The sequence below is a fragment of the Conger conger genome, chromosome 1 (genome assembly GCF_963514075.1).
Source record: "Conger conger chromosome 1, fConCon1.1, whole genome shotgun sequence".
In the NCBI taxonomy this organism is placed as follows: Eukaryota; Metazoa; Chordata; class Actinopteri; order Anguilliformes; family Congridae; genus Conger; species Conger conger.
In genome coordinates, this window is record NC_083760.1 from 67,082,251 (window position 1) to 67,103,763 (window position 21,513).

General features: G+C 42.9%; 1 protein-coding gene across 3 annotated transcripts in view; it reads right to left on the bottom strand.

The window, feature by feature from the left end:
- The window catches only part of dtnbp1a (dystrobrevin binding protein 1a), a 50,505-nt gene that overhangs the window by 13,252 nt on the left and 15,740 nt on the right, over window positions 1-21,513 (bottom strand). For all 3 annotated transcript variants that reach the window (XM_061254290.1, XM_061254282.1, XM_061254273.1), the window contains one exon: window positions 17,447-17,469. In XM_061254290.1, the coding sequence (XP_061110274.1) occupies window positions 17,447-17,469 (23 nt within the window). The remainder of the gene's footprint in view (window positions 1-17,446; window positions 17,470-21,513) is intronic.

Sequence of the window (21,513 nt, forward strand, 5' to 3'; positions counted from 1 at the left end):
CGCAGAACTCAGCGCACTTATATATAGCATCTGATCAGGATGTGCAGTAATGAGTTGTGAAATACTATGTTTTTCTACGTAGGGGGAGGAGAGTGCCAAATGGTAAGAAGAGCTTTCTACAAGATGGAGTCAATGCACCATACAGCTTCATTAGAATTGGGTTCCTATTAAATGTCCAAATTTGTGGAGAGCAGTTAGACGTATGAGTGCACTCCAAACCAGATTCGAGCCCACTGCAAGGCTATTACCCACAATGCTTCTGAGAGTGTATCATTTATCAAATACCATGTCACAATGTTTAGCATGATGCCCTGCACCAAATGACACAAGGGAAGTGGCATTTCAAAACAAGCTTCTGAAGTCACAAGGCAAGGCACTAACTGGATGGTTTGGAGATTCCAGATATCCCCATATCCACACTACACTGAAACTACAGGCAGCAAGCAAACCCTCAATCACTACCTCAGTTTCTTATACATTTTGTGAAACATTACTTTTCAAAAGAAAAACACATTTTTGTTGTAGGCTGAAAACTTGTCTGTTTCACTACACTGTCAGTATGTGGTCATTTGACTGAGGAGTGCATCTGCCATCAGATGAATCTCACACATCTACAGGCAGAGAGAGAAGGAGAGAGAAAGAAAAGGCCAGGATGCCTGCAGGAAGGCTGAGTCATACACACTTCAAAAGTACTCAAGATCAAGAAAGGCCTGTACACATATCAGTGCAAGTAAGCCTGCTTGTCTTGAAAAACATGTCCATTTTAATACCATACTGTGAGGCAAGGACAACAGGCCCAAGGCTTGGCTAAGATATGGCTGTTTGCTTCGCTGGAGGCACAGTTAAGATGGCAGTGGCATGGCACTTCATGTCAAAAGCATTGCTTTATCGTGCTCTGAGCTCTGTCAGTTTCACACCGACATGTCTCTCTCTAAGCCATACCCTGCCCAATGACAACTCAGTCATGATAGATGCGACTCACATTCTGCACCTACAGTACATCAAGGCGAAAAAGTGGAATGTTCTCGACTGGATGAACATTAAACATTTCCAACAGTCTGCATGGTGCTTCAAATATGGTTCTTCAGCTCAAACCAGTTGCTACCAGGTCTGGGGTTCCAAAACACAGTAACAGTGTTGGCCTGCAAAGTCATGCAATGCTACTAAAGAGCACTTGAAAATTAGTAGCTGGCCGCCATCTTCTTCGAAACATGACAAGAGTTTGATTTGTTGAAATGACTATGAAAAAGCTATGTCTGGCCCTCAAGGCTTCATGTATTTCTCTAGCCTGCAATTGTCAAATTTCAAAACACCTTTTGTTTATAGGTGCAGGGTTTCCCCACTCAATTAATTGATGAACAACTTCACAATATATTGAATGGACAAAACAATATGATATGCTCTGAAAACAAGAATGTTAACCCCTCATGTAATTTTTGTGTTAGCATTCTTGTTTTCAGAGCATATCATATTGTTTTGTCCATTCAATATGTTGTGTTCTCAGCCAGATACTCTGTCAACGTTAACTTGCATAGTTATTGCATGTTACTGTGGCCGAGTGGGAAGTAGGGTAATATAAAAGTGTGCACAGAATATTCGTATGCGGTTTTGGGGATTTTATGTAATCAATGTGACATAAGATACCGATTTAAAAATACTCCTCTTGCTGTAAATGAAAAGCACACTTTTATTCTAATTTGATTAGACCTTAGCTACATTACAAATGCAAACAGCAAAGCTGTGGAAATTATCAATATTGTAGAAAACAATTCCCTTGTCCTTATTTTTTATTCCAGAAAATATGACTGATTTACAGCAAATATGACAGCATCATAGAAAGTGCCAGTGCTGCAGAAAGCACTCAGGCTGCAGCCCGGGATCTATTTCACTGGCTTACATTTAGATTTTCTTCCTGAACGCAGAGCTTTTAGAGGGGTTGGAAAGAAGCTGGAAAGAATATTATTACAGGAAATTCAACAAGTAACCAGGCAACAGGAGAATACAAATGACAGAATTGTGATGAAATTCCACAGTTCTGCTGCACTTCTCTGACTCATTCAAGGGTTCAGTGGAAGGTGTCTGTTAGTCAGCGTGTATTGAGAACGGCAATTAGACTGGCCACGTCCACGTTGTTGCTTGTTAGAGAAAGAGACAGGCAAACTTCTGGCAGCAGTAGCTTCTGGCTATGGACACAAGGTCTAGTAATGGCAGAACGCGAGAAGGAGATATAACATGATTCTATAATGCCTGCCTGTTTTAATAGCAAAAAGAAAAATGTCAACCTGTGGCAGTAATCTCACCCCTAAGAATGTGGGGATGCTACTGTATGAGTCTTATTTAATATTTGGTCTTATTTAATATTTCCCAGACTCGGATGAGTGCAACCAAACAGACGTGGAAGTGTTGGCATAATCCTTACTGAGTTTGTGGCTTGTTTCATAATAAATTGTTCATTGAGCTTTGTTAATAGATTAAGGCCTGCTTAGTGCTTGTAAGCGGTCAATTGAAAGGAACACGTTCCTCTCTCTCTCATTCTTTGCATCTTGTTTACAGTCGGGATCCAATTAAAGCACAAGAGGCTGCATCTACACTCATTCTTCCAATAACTAATTAAAACTGACCATGAGAGGCGCATATCATATATTGAATCTTCCCAAACCAGCCCCAGTAAAGTTATAGTAATAGTGTATGTATTGTAATAGTAGTTTAGAAAAGATTTACAGTCTGAGAGCTATCCAGTATATTACCGTATGCATCAGTGCATCTCAGCATCGGCTATAAAGACTTTCCCACCTGATCGCTCTTGAATTCTGATTCAGCACTGTTCATGGCATGACTGCAGTTTTCCTCCAAGATGTATTCTGAAATGGAAGTACAGAGTCTCTATGAGAGAGCTCTCTATGTAAATAATTGTTCCATAATGAAGCCTTTACATAGTGCTGTTTTGTCAAAGGAATGATATGAAGATGACTGTCAGAGGTCAGCAGTGTGGAAAAAAACTGTCCAAAAAGTCAAGCATATATGCTTCCTGTTGCCTGCCATTCATTCTTTTATTGCAGAAGTGAGACATTATTTTATTGAAAACAAGGCCAGGACCTGATCAAAAACTGCACTGCAAAATGTTCTGCCAGGAATTCAGCAAGGGACAAGTTTTGCAAGCCTAAGACCTCCATCTGTATGCAGTAGAAATGGATATAGGGCACAGATTTACCCTTTATTAGGCATCACAAACGCAAACATGAAATTCACCATTAAAATTCAAACCCAGAACCCTAAAAATTCTCATGTCATCCCATAGAATATCTAATGGTCCTGAGAACACCATGGCATTTAAAAGAATCGGTCTGTTTCTGGTCAGTAAATATCACACAGGCTAGCATGTCTAGTAGATATACGGTAGACACGTTCTATTTAATATATCTTCCTATTGCAGGGCTCCAACTCTCACGATTAGCCTTCTAGAAAAGTATCCACTCGATCGGACAACCCATACTCCTGATCCAAGAATTAGCTCACAGCCGGATTAAATCCAATGCAGGTTTTACAGGGTAGGCAGCATTTAAAATCCTCTGAAGGGGCCAATATCTTCTCACCCTTGGTAACAGTCTTCACCACACTTTGCACATTCATTCATTACAGCTAATAAAACCTTCAAATAGCATGGTTAACATATTATCTACATAAAATCTCAAAAATGCAGCTTTATAATTCAGCCCTAGCATTTAGTAATTTAGTACATATTGTCCATCTTTCCTGAACATTCTGTTTTTTACCCAATAAACTGAATTGTTCATCAGGTAAATATCTAGCCTTGAAGTTAATGTTCAAACTAATTTATAATATGACCTGCATTAAGAAATATTATATATGTTCTATTAGAATGGATTCATTTTGTGGTGCTGAGCAACACCACACAAGCAGCAGGGGGACAGGAAATGACATAATCCTAGCCTGTTGCTGGTCTAATACATTTTAGTGTTAATATGCCCATTAACTGAATATTCATTTACCAGAATTGGGTGCACCAATCAGATTAAGCTGTGCTACATTCTAACTAGCCATACATCTTCCACAGATAGAAAAATCTGAGAACCACGTCTCTAACTCACACTCTTAAGATAGGAAAAAGCCATTACAGCCCAAATATATTTTTAGTAATGATGTCACTGGCACATCAGAACAGTGTTAAAAAAAAGTTTTAATAAGGCCAATTTCATACACATACTGTACACACTTCCTTAATCATGCATTGAAATTCAAACGATAAGCCAAACTTTCCCATCCATCACAGCCAACCTTTTTAGTAAAAATACCCAGCATGCTACCTTTACACTCACAGAAGATCTGCAAATGCGTTTTCACTCATACAGAGAAGATGAGGAAAGTAGAATCACTGATGACAGCAGTGTGCCAAAACATTCATTTAACGAACACCTGACTGTGAATCTTTCATAAACAGATTATGACATTTTTACTTCCACATCTTCAAGTTTTAAATTAAAATGAGAGCCTCATCAGAAATAGCACACTCACTTGAAAATGAATGCATAATATCTACAATAAGAATATATTTTCCCCCAAACAGAATTAGAAGTGGATTTTTGGAGCCTGAGCAGAGCAGAGAAGGCTCTCACCATTCTTTTTCACTGACCATAATGCAGTTATGCATCCATAAAGTCAACAGAGCAAGGCCCTGGCCTGGCTCTCACCTCGGAAGAGGAGCTACATTACTGCCATTATGATTCAAATAATAACATCAACCTGTCAATCTTTCATCTTCCCCTGCCTACATGGTCTCACAAGGCGGGAAACAAACACATCACAGCTCAATTCAGCCAATCATTTGAGCAGAATCAGGATAGTGACAGTTGGTGTGTACCATTTTAGATTCGGGGGAGGGGAGCTCCAACACATTTACCCATGTGGCCTCTACACTATACCAGGGTCCTTGATGTACTGGATGCCTGTCCCTTCCATTTTTCTGGTTTACATTTTCAGACAGCACAATCATTTTTTCACACTACAGTTACTGAATTGAACTAATCAATTAGAGAAGAGGAAAACATTGCAATAAAAGACTACGAAGAGGCCAAAACTACACTTACATTTCTCAGTAGAGTGGCTGAGAAAGAGAAAAACACTCTAGTGTCAGTATTACTTGTAAACTGAATTCTAAATAACCACAAAGGTACCCAACTCATCCAATTAGATGGGCATAAAAAACAACCACTGTAAGGTAGATTGTTTGGATAATTTGGGAAATGGACCCAAAAATTCAGTCTTAAGTGTTCTATTGGTGCAAGAATTATATACACGAAAGGCTGCATCTATGCCTGAAGCAACAACTGTTCTCCAAAGGTCAGCAAGTCTTCTTGGTAAATAAACAAACAGTCCTCAGTAGCGAATCACAGAGAACGAGCAGGTACCCTTGGTCCATAAAAGAGGAGAGCAGCCTGTGGCTTCACTCAAAATGAAGCCCATCAGCGACGTTGCTTCTGTGCCCGAGAGCCACTGCTTCATCACCCTGTCCCAATTACAGCACAGGAGTGACAGCTCCCAGCCCCCTACGATCCCAGCTCCACTGCCAAGCTTTCCCCTGCCCCGAGAGCCGCAAAATTACACCTCTGTTCTGTAAAATAAAATGAACAGAACTGACGAGGGAAAAGGACAAGAATTATGTATTTGCAATCTCACAAGCCTTTGATCAAGTGCTAGTGGCTTTGCGGTATTGAGCTGGACAATATCTGGCACTGGCAACGCCATCACTCATGTATAAGCACATGATGAAGCACTGCTCACTGCCTTGAACATGGACAGGCATAACAGCCTGCAAGAGCGTTCACAAAATGTCAACTACCAATGAATCAGTGCACTGCGTGCATGTGCGTGTCGGAGTAGTACTGTAACTATTAGACACTTCATTTGTGCCAATACGGTCTTCTAAGCATACATTCATCTCACTCTTCTCACTCCGGCTCTGCGATGCTCATGATGAAACTCCTGCTGACTTTTCTGAACGCTCGCCAATTTAGTGTTCTGTATTTCGTCATCACCTGCAAAGTTAATAGAAATAATATACAGTCTTTGATACAGTCAACTCAAATTGCCCAGCAGCAATCGTGTTCCTTTCACACCTCTCTGTACAGTGCCAGTGTGCTACTTGACACGCAGCGGTGACTTCTTGGAAGATGGACAGTGTTGCCCCTGTTTCAGCCCCCATATGATACCGTACATCAGAACTGCCACTGGGCCAACGAAGCTAACTGTCAGTGGCTTAGTGGAAACAGTACCCATCCGTGTGTGTCACCGGGGCTGGACCTGGCCGGTCTGGCACCCTGACAGCTCCTGCTCCTGTCCAGCCTTTCCTTCACTTACAAGAAATAGTACAGAATGGGCCCATAAAGATCTCTGAAAGGTATCACCAATGCAAATCAATCAATCAATCAATAAATCAACCAATCAGTGCATCACACCCTGCAGCTTGATAACTCATATAAAATATGAGAGGAGCAGATACTTCTATAAAATTATGAAAGTAATAAAAGGCTCACTTAAGAAGCAATATTCAGCACAAAACACACTGGCCTCAACATTACCCCTGATGATAATGCTACCTCTTCTACCCCACTGGAGAACTATGGGTTGAGTCATGTTCAACAAATGATCAAATTATGTCTGCCAACAGAGAAGCTTGCCAGCGAGATTAGATGAACCAGAAAACAAACACACACAATAACATCTTCACTTGCTCTCCTGGAGTGGGGATGATGTAATTCTACAACTACTGGAGTGTAATGGCATAATATAGCATGTAAGTTACTGTAAAGTTGAGTGTCTAATAGCAGTAGGCATGTAGGCTAGAGTGGGATACTGTCCTCATTCAATGTAATGCCAAAAAACTTAATCTGTCAGGCTGCAATAATGAATAGTATCCACTCACACCAACATCTAAAGCAAACACATTCATACTACAGTGCAGCCGACAAGAAAAGGCTTTTCAAAGGCATTGTTAAGGAAGAAATAATAGGATGTATTCACTGGACTAATTACCAAGCCCATGGGAGCGACTGACAAAACCCTTAAATTCACAGGAGTAAGAGCACCTTAAGACAATCCCTTTAGAACTGCTGGTTACTTCTTAACAACTCCTCGAGGACATACACATTTCGTTGTTAAGCAATATGCCTACTTTATATCAGCTGTGTTTTAAGTAACATGGTTTTGTAACGGACATAATTCATTTGAAACCGAGCAAAAGTCAACGTCAGCTAGTTTGTCAGCGAGACCACTCATATGACCACTCACTTAATGGAGGCACATCCAGATTTTATTTCAGCAGTCATAAAGATAATCATTCAAACTGCAGGCCTATGATAAAATGGGCAAAGCACACACCAAACAGTGTCACAGCATGAACTACAAAAACCAGTCATTAAAAAACAGACTAATTAGGGTATTTCTAGACGATGCAGAAATAAATCATGTTTACAACAGCTGCATGCAATATGCATTTTGTACATCTTGCCATTTTAAGCCTAGCAAGTTAATTTGGAAACGCGTATTAACATGAGCTGCTGTCATCCTGAATAATTATCATTTTCTGTGGTCTTAGTAACCACAGCTGGACTTTGATAGGCAGATGCAGTCTTTGTGTTCACCCCCATCGTTTCACAATCTGTTCCCAACACTATCTCAGTCTTTCTCACAGATTTACCCACCCACACTCCCTCTTTCTCTCTCCCACTCACACTCTCCATCTCTCCTACAATCCCACTCACCTTCCTCTCACTCTGCTCCTACCACTCACCCACTAGCTCTCCCTCTCACCGTCCTCTCTCTGTCCTTCCATCCCTTCTGAATAAACCCTTCCCATTCTCTCCGTTCACTCGTCACTCCCTACAACTCTTTCTCTCTTACTCCCACAAGTGAAGTCGCTCGCTCTTGTATAGAGTGAAAGACTGTACACCACATTAACCCACTCTCCCCCCACAGAATAAACAAAGAGGAAAATCGTTCCGTTTCAATAACTCCTCTCTCATCCGCCCTCATTGCCTTGTGGGAAGAAGAGATAATCGCCTTCCTTTTTCAAACAAATGTGGTCAATTTCACTCAGGATGAAGAAGTCACTCAGCACCTGAAGCACCTGGACTGCACACTGCTCTGCTAACCCAATGAAAATGGTTCCTGAACGAAATCGTCATTAATACCTCCTGTTCCGGTGAACATGATCACAGCACTACCTATGGGAACCAATCTGAGACGGCGTCTGCCGCTCAACAAATATTGGTTTTCTTTCTAATTAGCTCATTAAATGAGATGCTGGGGGAGGGGAGAACAAGAGAACAAATGAGAGAGCGAGAGTATTGTGTACACTGCCACCTTCTCCACTGCCACAGTGCCTGCTAATGCGAATTCTCCCAATTTATTTCTTACACTGAGGCTAATCTTGCCAAAGCTCCTTTCCAAACCGTACCACCCTGTAGCTCAGAAATCTTTCCCTGCCAGCAGTGCGCCCAGTGCTCCTGGTTCCCCCCTCCCTCTCTCACAGACGACAGGCCCGGGCGCACACACAGGCAGCCCTCCGGCAGTCGCACAGATGACAGATGTTCACACTGTCAGAAAGCCTTCCAATATCAGACCCCACGCCCTCCCAATCCCTCTCACCTTGAGTCTCCCACAGATGCCACAGATACTCCAACAGGCTGAGGAACTCCTCATACTACAGCCTCCTGAAAGGTTCACTATGGTGACAAAGTACATTCACTCTGGCAGCCAGTGCATTCATGTAAACTTCAGATTCAGAAACACAGAAGTGAAGGCCAGGGGCGGAGCTAAGGGCGGGACTGGCGATGTGATTGCACCGGGGTGGGGAGGGGCCTATGCTGGAGTTTGTGCGTCGGTGACAAGAATCTTTTCTCAAGCTAAAAATACCTTTCATTTGCATACCATATCTCCTCCATGGTTACAGACCAATAATGTGTTTTTCCTATTTCTTAGTTTGGCAGTAGAGCAAATGACTGACATGTTAATGCTGTTAGAGGGACAAATGAAAAATGTTTGCTGATATTATCTGTATACTTATCTGTTTGTAATTGTGCTTCGCAAAGGTTTGTGGGAAACTATTTGTTTTGGACGATCTATCACGACTTTGAACTTGGCTTGATAAATTACGTTCAGTTTCATGATAGCCTTACTGTAGATCAGCAAAAGATAGCTAGTAAAAAAAAAAATCAAGAGAATGCTTGAATATGGAAAAAGCCGCAAAACTACCAAAGGTAGATCAGATTTTTTTAAGAAGCAACAGCCTTTGGCAGATGGTGCACTGCGTTGATTCTCAATTTCTCCATACTAGTGACTGCCGCTACAGCCAGCGTTGGCTTGTTCTCAAAACTAAAAACTTATCAAGAACTGTAAAGAGCAGAATGGAATAAGAGAGACTAAGTGGGTTATTCATACTTTATTTTATTTTTATTTTTATTTTTTCCGGATTCAATTAGAGCTAGTATTAGATACACCGCCCACACCCCGTCCCTCGGCGGCCCTACGAGAGCGACACGCCTTCTTCAGGCCGTCTCGCCACATGCTGGTAACCGTGATTCTGAGGCGCCCGAGGTGCTTTTTCTGCGGTGATGTACTAACCCTGCCAAGTCCCTCCCCCTGGAGCAGCGAGCCAATTATGCTGCTCCACGTGAGCCAGCCAAACTTGGCTTTTGGCAGGACCGAGAATCGAACCCCGGTCCCCGGTGTGCAACTGCAGCGAACTGCAACCGCAAGTCCGCTGCATCTTAGCCTGGGTTATTCATACTTTCAATTGAAAATGACAGAGCCAGGAATTTGGACCTGTGGAGCTTGGTGGATGATTTCGCGGAGTGCAAGTTGAGCTGGATGTCCTTTTAAATGAGTGAGCAGCATTTTTGCTATTTACCGTAAAGCCATTGTTAGTCAGAAACAGTAATGTAACATTGTGATGTTGTCTCCTATCTGGTAGTAACATTACTGCTATCTATTAGGAGGACTGGCTAGCGCTCTCTGTGCTTAGTCAACGGTCAGTGGTTCTGGTGCACGCGCACTGCGCATGATGTTATTGAAGGGGAGGGGCCTTGAGTGTAATTTGCACCGGGCCGACAGGTCTTAGTTACACCACTGTGAAAGGCGGAAGAACTTAGGCTGGAGCAGTTTTACTGATAAAAGAAGGAAATGATGATATAAGCCAAAGAATCCCGCTTGGTTGCACAGTGTGAATTCCGAATTACTTGAATAAGTCAAGCACACATAATATAACTCTGGACTCCAGGCTAATCTACAACTCTGCAAGGCTCGAAATGTCGAAATGTGTGAAAGAGCACCCAGGCTCCAGCAGCAACAACAGCCTTCTCTTCCCAGTGGGTGAGGAATCAAGCAATCTATGGGCTCAGTGTTCAACAGTACCACAGTGTTCAGGGACACTCAGAAACGGAAGTACCACCGTGGACGGGGGCAGGAAGGCTGCAGGTTCCCGCTGGAGGAGGCCACTGCGCTCCAGATGAACCCCATTTGCTTCAGTTAACGGCCCAAGGCGTGATGAAGGCGTGATCCACGCAAGCTGGGCTGGATAAGACCATCTGCTGAGCACATTAATCATGATGATACTGAATCATTTATATTCACGCTAGCTACGCACAGTGTATTAATGAATAACGAGACGCCATGAAAACATTCCCATTCAGATAACAAGCTTGTGCTACAATCCGTTCACTGCTGAGTGTGAGACACCACAGGCATTCGCTCTGAAGGCGAGAGACCTCCTAATCAATACCTCATCAACAATCCTCTCATAATTCTGCACTCAGACAACCCCACACCTCCATTACCGTGTCGATGCCTGTAACACCAGGCACCTACAGACAGCAAAGACGCTAACTCCAGTAAGGAGGATGGACAGACCTGGCACCCGCAGAAATGGGAACAAACTACACTCGCCCAAACCCACTTCAGTCCACCATACAGAGATACATACACAGAAACACACAGTCCACCATACAGAGATACATGCCTCCATCACAACATCTGCTGAACAGTTCAATTAATGCTTGCTTAGCACCTGGAACACATTATTCTAACAAAGCAATGGGTGGCCCTATTTGTGTTGCCTCATGACTCAATATAATAAAGCTACTGTCATCGAACACAACAGCCAGTTGCACACATCTGTCCTACTGTGAAAGCACGAGACATACAGCGCTTATTCAGCCTGCCAAACCAACCCTAAAAACCTACCACAAAATGAGAAAACATTTGCAAACCTAAAATATATAAGAGGAATATGTATATACGACATTTGATTACAACATACAATTTCTGGGAGCTACACTACTTTTGAATTCCTGTTAAAATGTAGAAAGCTTTGAAAGCTTTAAAAGCAAAGCAGAATGTTGTTGCATTGCATATCTTTTGAGAAAAATATTACATTTCAGTTGTCATTTCAGATTATTGTTATCTTATTCTGATTTCCCCACCATGTTGCAATTTAAACATACATGCATACATTAACATGCATTACAGTCCTTGGCCATTGGGAACTATCTTGAAGCCTTGAAACCTTAAATTGCATATGAGAGCAGTTGAATACAAACAAAAGTAACAGTACAGAATAATACTGTAACTGCCTGATAAACATCTGGTTATCTAGAAGAGTGAAATGAAATTCACTTCAGACCAATTATGCCCGTAGGACAGTGTTTCTAATTAACGGAGAGCAAAAGCGAATCACTTCATCCCCAGTTATCAATATTTCTGCATCCTGCGACACAAACTGAAACTAACCACCTGAACAATAGTCACTACAATCAGCAGCAAGAAGCATAACAATGACCAATTATCCTAAGGTTGCGCTCTTTGATATCAAGGTCAAAACAAATGTATAATGATCACTTGCACAGAGATCATATAAAGGTACAGTACCCATATTGAGGTTTAGGGCTATACCTTATGTTATGAATGCAGACGGTATCATATTTTCAAAGCTTCCATTTTACAGGTTCAGAAGAACCTTTGCCTTTGAGATGAACCTAAAGCCTGGATCTCTGGACAGTCACCACTACAGCTGGTCACCCAGCCACCCAGGTCACAGTGTGCATTATGAGCCCATGACCTCACAGTTGGGCAAACATCAGTGGGTCTGCTCTGGGGAAAACCTGAATGCAACATATAGCGGAGATTAAAGGCATCTTACACAGAGGATGTGGGAACAATAACAAAAGCAACAAAAGGCGACCATTGCACTGGAATCAATAACGGAGCCCCTCTGCGTTTTCCCCATCACAGCCCCCACGCCTGGCTACCTGAACCACAGCCAGTCACAGCATCCCATCAATCAAATCCAGCCAAACCCAGGCCAGGCCCGGGTCAGGCCCAATAGCCCATGACAGGCCCTCTCCAGTTAGTACAGAAGCTAGCATAGAGCCTGTCACGTTTACTGCTGCAGATACAGCATGAAGTGATTCAGCGCAAGTCCCTTTCACAACAGCAGTGCCTCATATGAGAATAAACCAACAAACCTGTAGCCCAGCACCTACAGCAGTGTATGCTAGTGTTGCTGTCACACTGAAACAGAGGCATGGTTCAGCATATGATCTCCAACAGTTCCACATGCGAGCGAGAGAGGAATTAAACTGTGCGTTGGTGTTAACACCTGCTCCTGTAATGCACCGTGGTCTCCTGTAACACACTGCTCGTTCAATGAAAGCACTGACAGATCCTGCCACAGTGTGTGTGCTCCTGTAACGCAGTGCGCCCGTATAACACACCCGTCTAACACACCCGTCTCCGGAACACACCTTGTTGTGTCTCTCACTTTCTGTAACTGAATTGTTGAGAAAGAGAAGCCAGCAGCCTGACTAATGAGGTTCATTAATTCTCCCCGCACACAATTACAAACCCCAACCCGGAGCTGCAACTGAGCCACAAAATCCAAAGTAACACCGCAGAAGAAGAGAGCGAACTGTCTGCACTGACGGCACCATCAAACCCACTACATCACAGACCCATGAAGAAGAGGCAGCCAGGCCGGGGGAAGGAGGCGAGACCTACAGGAGCTGCGCTTGCTGCTGTCGGTGGATCCCGGAGAAGACATTCCCGTGTGGAGGAGCAGCTGGCGGACGAGGGGGCACGCGGGGCTAGGCGAGGAGTCGTGCGGGGCGGCTGAGTCTACCCTTCACCGCTCCGCTCACCCCTCGCTCATCCTCTTCCTCAGCGGGAGAAGGAGAGGTGAGGAGACGCGTCTCACAGAGCGGTGGTGTTCCCCTCTCTCACGGGCGCTGGGAGGCTGAGGCTGGTCTGCAGCGCTGCCTGTAGACTGAGCACTCCGTGCATCTGCTGCTGTAGTAGAGAGGCGTGTGCCTGGAACGTACCACTCGCCGGCCTTGGATAGGGGGGGAGGGAAGGGACTACAGCCACGCAGAGACCCAGACGGGGGGGATTCACGGGGACGAGCTCTAATTCCCGTCCACTCAATATTTATCTGGACAGCTGTGACCAGATTCAGACGCAAAATTCAGAGAGCTCATTAATCGAGTAAAGAAGGTTCACGTCACTGACCTCCAGAATAAAATTCACACGAATAAGCTATAGCACACGTGCTCAAGCACGTCCATATGCAAGCCAACAAACTGAGTGCATATGGAAATAGCTCCATACACATGCTGAGTGTATATGGAAATATTCATACCTACACAAAACACACAAGCATGCACACATACACGCACACATGCACACAAAGACAGTCAGTCTGTGTGTCTCTCTCTCTCTCTCTCTCTCTCTCTCTCTCTCTCTCATGCACACACAGTACACTGCACGGCCAATGTTTGTAAGCTTTGGTTCCCCATACTGCCAATATGTTCTGGGACACAGGTCAGTACATTGGTCGAAGTACATTGGTCAGTCTCTTATAAGACCCATCCAGCCTGGCTGGCACACTTACACACTGCAGCATAATAACTTTCATTACATTGACAACAGCATTGAGTCTTCAGAATTGACACAAAAAAAAGCATAAAATAACAAACAAGAAACAAAAAACAAAAAACAACTAGAAAAACCACTTGCACAGACGATTCAAATTTCACCCTCTCAGTGCAGGTCATCATTCTCTTTCCCTTTTAGTTCCTGTTTTACTGGCGTTTCCAACCGTGGCACAGCCAAATAAACACTCTCTCCACGTTATTATGTGTCATCTTCACAGCCGGCAATATTTAAATATCTTCCCACAAGGAGTACATTTACAAGATGTATAAATCCTGCCAGTAAATATCAGAAACCTATAATCCGTGGGGGTAGACTAAAAATGTGCAGTGGTATTTCAGATGAGGGCAATATACAGAAACGCTACAGGCAGGCTAGGAGCGTCATTTAGCCGTGGATGCTGGCTGAAGGGGTGGAAGCCCGAGACCCACACTGGGATTCTGGCAAGGCCCACGGAGCTGGAGGATGAGGAAAAGGCTCTGCACAGCTGGCAGCTAAATGTGAGCAACGCACGGCGTCTTTCACTTTCAACATCTACGGTGTTGCCGGAGCGACGTAAATGCAGAGATTCTTCTAATAGCATGAGGGGTGTGCCAATTTCATCTCACGAGGAGCTACTAAGAGGCAGCCAGTCTATTCAGTTCAGCTCAAAACACTAAACATGTCACAATATCAGCACCATCTGAAGCCTGTTGAGAGCCTTAAAACCGAGCACTACTGCCAAAATACCGCAGCTGTGACATCTGAATGGTTTATACAAAACATGGGGGGAAAAGAACCCAGGCTGACTCCCGCATAACTGCAAGATAAAATGTTCAACAAAACAAAACTGAATAGTCTTGATTAAGGACTATCTTCCAGGTGCATTGTGGGAATGGGATGAGCCCAGGGACATACACGCCAAATGAGCGTCTGCTTCTGACTGAATCACCTTTTCAAATGGCTTCCCAAAGAACTTTTATCCTCATTACAATGCAGCCTTAAACGAGTCCCTCACCGAGAGCGTGCAAGTACTACCTGAAATGCTATTGGCCATTTAAGTTTTTATATTAAACTTCAATGCCTTTACAGTCAACTGGTTTGAACAATTAGCATACAGAGATGAACAGCGCAAACTGCTATTATACTTGCTTTTAATATTTTACATATTTTACAAATGATTACAAAAAAAGTTCCCATTTTGAAAGCGGAATCATATGTTTTGGGCCTTACGATATAACCAACCGTAATGTATTTGAACTATATATAGATATATATAGATATTCTTTACTCAGCGTCACACGATGGAAATGGACTGGCTGGAGGAGTAATTATCGTTGGAATTTGGGGTTCTTTTCCTCAGAAACAACAATAACATGGGCAATCTTCACTCCAGGGTAAAACCTTCAACTCCTGCTAGTGCCTCACTAAGACTGTAAACATAAAATCCATGCAGAACAAAGAGCAAAATTCAACAAATATTTCACTTAAGCTTGAGCCAAAGGTTTTCACCCCATATCCTTATGAAGTCTACAGTTTTCACAGTGCTGTACCATGCTGGCTACCAACATACAGTATCTGCAGCCATCGATCGAGCCACAATATTTATAGCCTTAGAATGCAACCTTGCATAGCAACATGCACAGTGTTCTCCGCCACCAGAAAGGAAGCCATTTTGAACTGAGCATATTATATCACATCCCTACTGTATTACATTACTTAGAAGACATCTTATGCAGGACAATTTATACATAACATGTCAAGTTATTGTTATTATTATTATTATTATTATTACTTGTAAAGACAAGTGCAAAAAGATCATGTTAATTATGTTGGAAAAATCCTGAAGGTTATTCTGCACCCAGGGGCTCTCTGCGCCACTGTATGATCAACACACAAATAATAATCAATCAATCTGCTCCATCATACAAGCTCTTAAAGGTTAATTGAGCTCAAACGGGATGGTTAGAAATTTGTCCAAATCAACTGTTCCTATTGTTTAGATGTTAATGAGGCTGATGGGAGAAAATCTATGTAATCTGTCAGAGGCGAGATTCACAGGCCTGCCTCTCCACTCAGGGGCCCTCTTCAATTACACGGGGTTACCTCTGAAGCAGACACAATTAGGGTGCATATAACATACAGCGCTTGTTATCCTGAATGGGACAATACTTCAGCAATGCAATACCTATAGTAACAGCTCTAATGTCAAACAATTTGCCAAGTAGCATTTACAACATGCAGTATACGGCAAATAACCTCAGGAAAACCTGCAAATGCATGTTTCCATAATCGAGGCACAACTACCACCGTAATGTATTCAGGCTTCTGAAAACATCAGAGCCCAATGGAATGCTCTAGAATATTGTCTCAAGGCAAAGCTACAATTCTCTCATAATGGGGCTTAATGTGCAACATTATGGGAAAATGAAACATATTTCTGTCTGGATATTTTGTGTCCTATCTGCTGCAACATCACTCGTGAGCCAAGATGCAGGTCGGGCTGAAACACATTTTTACAGCAAATATGCTGGGGCAATCTGGCTGGGTGAAAAAGCATTTCTGAGAGAGTTACTGTGCACTATATTATTGATGTCAGATAATAACACATTCTCGGTAAAAGGTGACCTCATGCCTTGCCCTGTGAGACTGCTGGAAAACCCTTGGGGGGAGGGGGGGGAGGGGAGGGGGTCAAAGGGCACAGGCTGGGTCAGCTCCCGAGAGATGTGTATGGGGGGTGGGTTATTACTCCATGACTCCAATGCTCTGCTCAGTTGGCAGACACCATTCAGAACATTCTAGTGGTAAGAACATCCAGGCTGAGGAAACGTGTAAGACCTCTTCTCCCACAGCTACACTGAGGAGAAAAAGCTCTTTCACAGAGCCCGACCATTCATTCAGCACAGGTGCAGCTGGAGCACCATCAACCTATGACCTTTACCCACGCATAAGATCCTTAACATACACACTGGTGGTTAGGGGGCGGGGGCAGGTGTGCAAGCGATCGTGAAAATGTAAGAAGGTGCTGAACATGCCCACGGCTAAGTTGCCATTTTATTCCACCATCCAGTCTGAAGGGGGATACTACTTTACTCCATCCACAGAAGAGAAACAAGTTACAAAATAGCAGATGTAGCAGAGTGACACTGGTAGGATTTCACAGAAATCCTGGGTTTGATGTGTCATACAGCCCAACATATCATTGTTCATTTAGAATCACATAACACAAAAGATTATCACGTAACATCAAAGAAAAACATATTGCTTTCAAAGGTAGAGCTTCACTCAGCTATCCCCAGCCATGATAAACCTGAGCACAGACACATTAGAGCCTTTCACTCGCCCTCACCTTCAGAAAGGGTCTCTGATTATCCTGACAGACAGTAGGAAGAGGCTCATAAAAGTTTGTGAAATGCCAGCAGGCCCAGTGAGCTCCAGCACAGAAGAAAGGTTTGAGCGGGCCTCTTACCTTTGAGGGACTCCAGCTCTTTCCTGTGGAGAAAGAGAGTGGGGATGTTAGCATTTACATGTCACAGACAAATTATTCCTGGTTTCCGAGGTGAATGCTGTCATAGCCATCCACAGCTGCGACCAGGGAACTGGGGACTGCAGACAGCATACATTTAAGGGACCTCACAGTAATGAAGGCTGGGCTGAACTGATCCTCTGGGGGAAACAAGGCAATGTTGATTTACCTGGTGTGACGGCAGCAGCCAATGAAATGGCAGTTTTTAACAATGGAGAGAAGAGTGAGCTTATTTGCAGGTCTATTTATTTTAGTTGCAATTATTTGCACAGCTATCTAATCTTTGAAGATACTGGTTAATGCTTTTCCCCATTCCTTATACCTTACAAATATGTTTTGCTTTTCTGCATGCTAAGAGGGGCCATGAATACATACCAATCCACATTGTTTCCAAACAAGCACTGAAGCCTATCCCTGTTACACAATGGTTTTATTGCCTCGCATTCAAGTACCCGAGTGTTCAACCTTATCTTCCGTTCACTGGCAACCAGCAGAAAAACAGCAGCAATGATATCACAGCTGCATATCACTCAGCATGTAGACATGAAAATGAATTTGAGCAGCTACTATACAACATAAATATTTTGATGTCATATACCAACAGCCAAACAAACATTTTTTTCTCCTCACAAGCACTGTATGAAACTGAATTCATACTCCAAATGTATTGGTAGGAAAATGAATAATACCATTACCTCAAGGTTATTATGTACTTGCTCATTCATAAATATTTTAAGTCCCCCGTACAGTGGTTTGGTTTCTCAAAGACATGACTCAGTCATCAAGTATGCTGTGTGCTGTTCACAAGCCGTATTGTTGAACTTAAAATACCGGCAGCAGCCATAAACCATCATGCACCATGCTCCTGCTGAATGAATGGCTTAAGCTAAGCAGGTGTGGGCTTGGCTAGTACTTGGATGGGAGACTGAGTTGCTGCTGGAAGCGGTGTTGGTGGGCCAGTAGGGGACGATTTTCCCTCTGGTCAAATTATCCTGGCTCACTGTGGTCATCCCATGACACTCTTTCCAAAGAGTAGGAGGTTCCCCGATGACGTGGCTAAATTCCCAACCGTGGCTCTTTAAACCTGCCACCTAATTATCCCCTAATTCAATTGGCAAAAACAATGTTCTCAGCTGAGTTCTGCCACAAAATGGCAGCCATACATCTACCAGGTGGGTGCTACACATTGGTGGTGGTTGAGGCGAGTTTCCCCCTCATCACTGTAAGCACTTTGAGTGTCTAGAAACTATATAGCTAGCACTATAGCACTATATAAAGTGTAAATGTAATGATCTAAAATATTTCCTTGATTCAAGCAACATGATTAATTTCTTTATAAATTGTAGTGTGGATTGGGCATGTTCCTTTATTTATGATCACTCCTTGCATCATGGATGAGTAACAAACCCTTGCATATCATACAGATATCAATCCTTTATAAAAAGCATAAGGGAGGATTGGGAACATCAAACAGATTCAGCCATACAATCCAGAACATAACCATAGACTACAGAGCACAAAGCTGTATTTTTATAGTCCATATACACATCACAGGAACTTGTTTGGCAATGTTAAGTCATCTTATTTTGCCTCCAGCGTTTACTTCAATGAATGCCATCGTAGTGTTACCGTATTAGTTTGCATCTAGTGTGAAGTTTCTAGTGTGAGTGTCAAACTAATCATGGCTACCTCAAGCAATGTCAGGGCTAGCTTCAAAATGAAAATGCATTCATCACCGCATATGACGGCGTCAGGACCACTTTGAATAAGGGTACAGCTCACAGCAGTGAAGATACTCATGGATGTCAGGCAGAGGCGGTTCTGACCCAAAAGTAATACGGACCCATGAGGCAGTTCTGACCCAAAAGTGCATAAATAAGGACCCATGAGGTGAAGTTAGTTAGTTTTTGTTGACATCAATTGGCATATCACTGATCAATATTGCTATGCATGACACATTCTGCCTCAGAAACATACAAACATACGAAATCACACGGGCCAGGGAACGTCTTCCTGATCTATCACAAAGTGCGCTTCTCTCCTTAATGCTTCGTCGTGCAAATAATGGGCGGAAATTTCTCCGCCTCAAAGGAGCAAGTGTAATCAAGGCAGCATAAAGAAGAAAGACACAGCCATAGGCTGAGAAAAAGTGCAACACTATTTTATCGCCCCAAGCAAGACATTACCATACAGTTGGCCACACATTAGGCAACCAAGCAATCAATAAGTATGGGTGTTTGTCACGGAAACTATTTACAAAATAATTAATTAAATTAACCATTATCTTGAGCGCAGCAGTTGAAAATGACTAATTAAATGAAAATGAATCAATCGTAGTGACAATAACAACAATGCATTCATATGCTATTTTAATCGTTTTAGTCCATCACGGAAAGAGCATGCTTTTTGCCTTTAACAGAGCATCGTTAGAAACAGAGCTGAAATTGCATTGCTAAAATAATAAATACAGGGCTGCATTTTTGTTTTGATTAGATATCCTCCAAATAATCACATAAATGTGACTTCTGTGACAAGCACCCTGCCATACAAATTATTACTCTTCTGGGAGACATACAGGCCTATCCTGAGGTGCCCTGGATCCTGCCACACAACGTTCCCATTCTATTCCATCAATAGTCAAGCTCCTCGCAACATTAGGATCGCACATGTGGATTCATTCAAATGACAATTCCCACCACAGCTGGAATATCTACACATTTTGTCACTAGACATGAGTTTAAACTGTGCCATTTAAGATCTGCGTCATTCGCAAAATGCGATTAGTAGGCAGTTATATGCGCTGATTGCGTAACGAGCCGTAGCCTTCGTAAATAAGACATTGATTTCACACCCTTGCCAGGCCGCATTTTGCACTGCAAGTTTCATGTAGGTAGGGGAAATCGGGGGCTGTTGTAACACGTTTTGTCTTTTACCCGGTTACTAGGAAACTGCTTGCATAACAATGACAATATTTTGTACCAAGGATCTTCAATCCATCACCTATTGATGTTATTTATTAAAATCGGACATGAGAAAAATACAGTTTGACTTTACGCTTTCTTGTAACAATGGACCCCGCTGTTGGGGTAGTTTGTTACAATGGGTGAGGTCAGTTGTTACAGTCGTTTAAAAATGAAAAAAGCATGACATCAGCAGAAAAATAATTGTGATGTGGAAAAAAAAACAATTACCTTCTCAAGGGGGGGTGTATGGGGATGTGGAATGTGATTTACAGCTGGCTAGCTGGTTTCGGATCAGGTCAAAACAATTGGCCCCGTGTCACAACAGACCCCGATCTCCCTTAAATCTGGCCCATAGTGTATACTTTTTGAGCCAACAGCCCAGGACGCAGAAAAGCAGAGTGGCCTGTGAGAGGCCTGAGCAGGTGCCCTGTCTGAGGGTAAACACAATAATCCGCCATTCTGCTGAAGAACAGAACCAGGGCCCGTTGCCAGGTAACAATACACTGTGGCCTTCATTTCCTTATATATCGACAAAAGCCACAGGATCGTACGCAGGTCATATTTATGAAACGTGTGCCAGCCGCTCAAACCCAGAGGCCTTCCCTAAGCAGTTTTTTGAGAATGATGAATTCAGGAATATTATATTTCCCCATGGGAGTGTGACCTTGCAAATATCAAAAAAGGGCATAATCACCTGATAAAGAAGCTTCTTATAACAAAATCTGACATTTTATTAAAAATGAATGATGATGGTCTTTAGAAATCAGTGTTGCTTGAGTGTATACAGCAAAGCAGTTTGGACAAAAACAATGTCAGCACCAATCTGCTCACCCCACCGGATCTGATCATCACTAAAGACAACACAATCACTGCAGGTGTCTGCATTTACAATTGAGCTAATCACATTTACATTATCCCAGCACCAGACATCTCCTCATTATTTTCCTCCTGCTTTCTGCTTCTACAAAATAACAGTATCACTTTACAATAATCCTTTTTCAGCCATAGCAACCACCTAATCCGAGTAAGTGTGCGTTATTTACACAT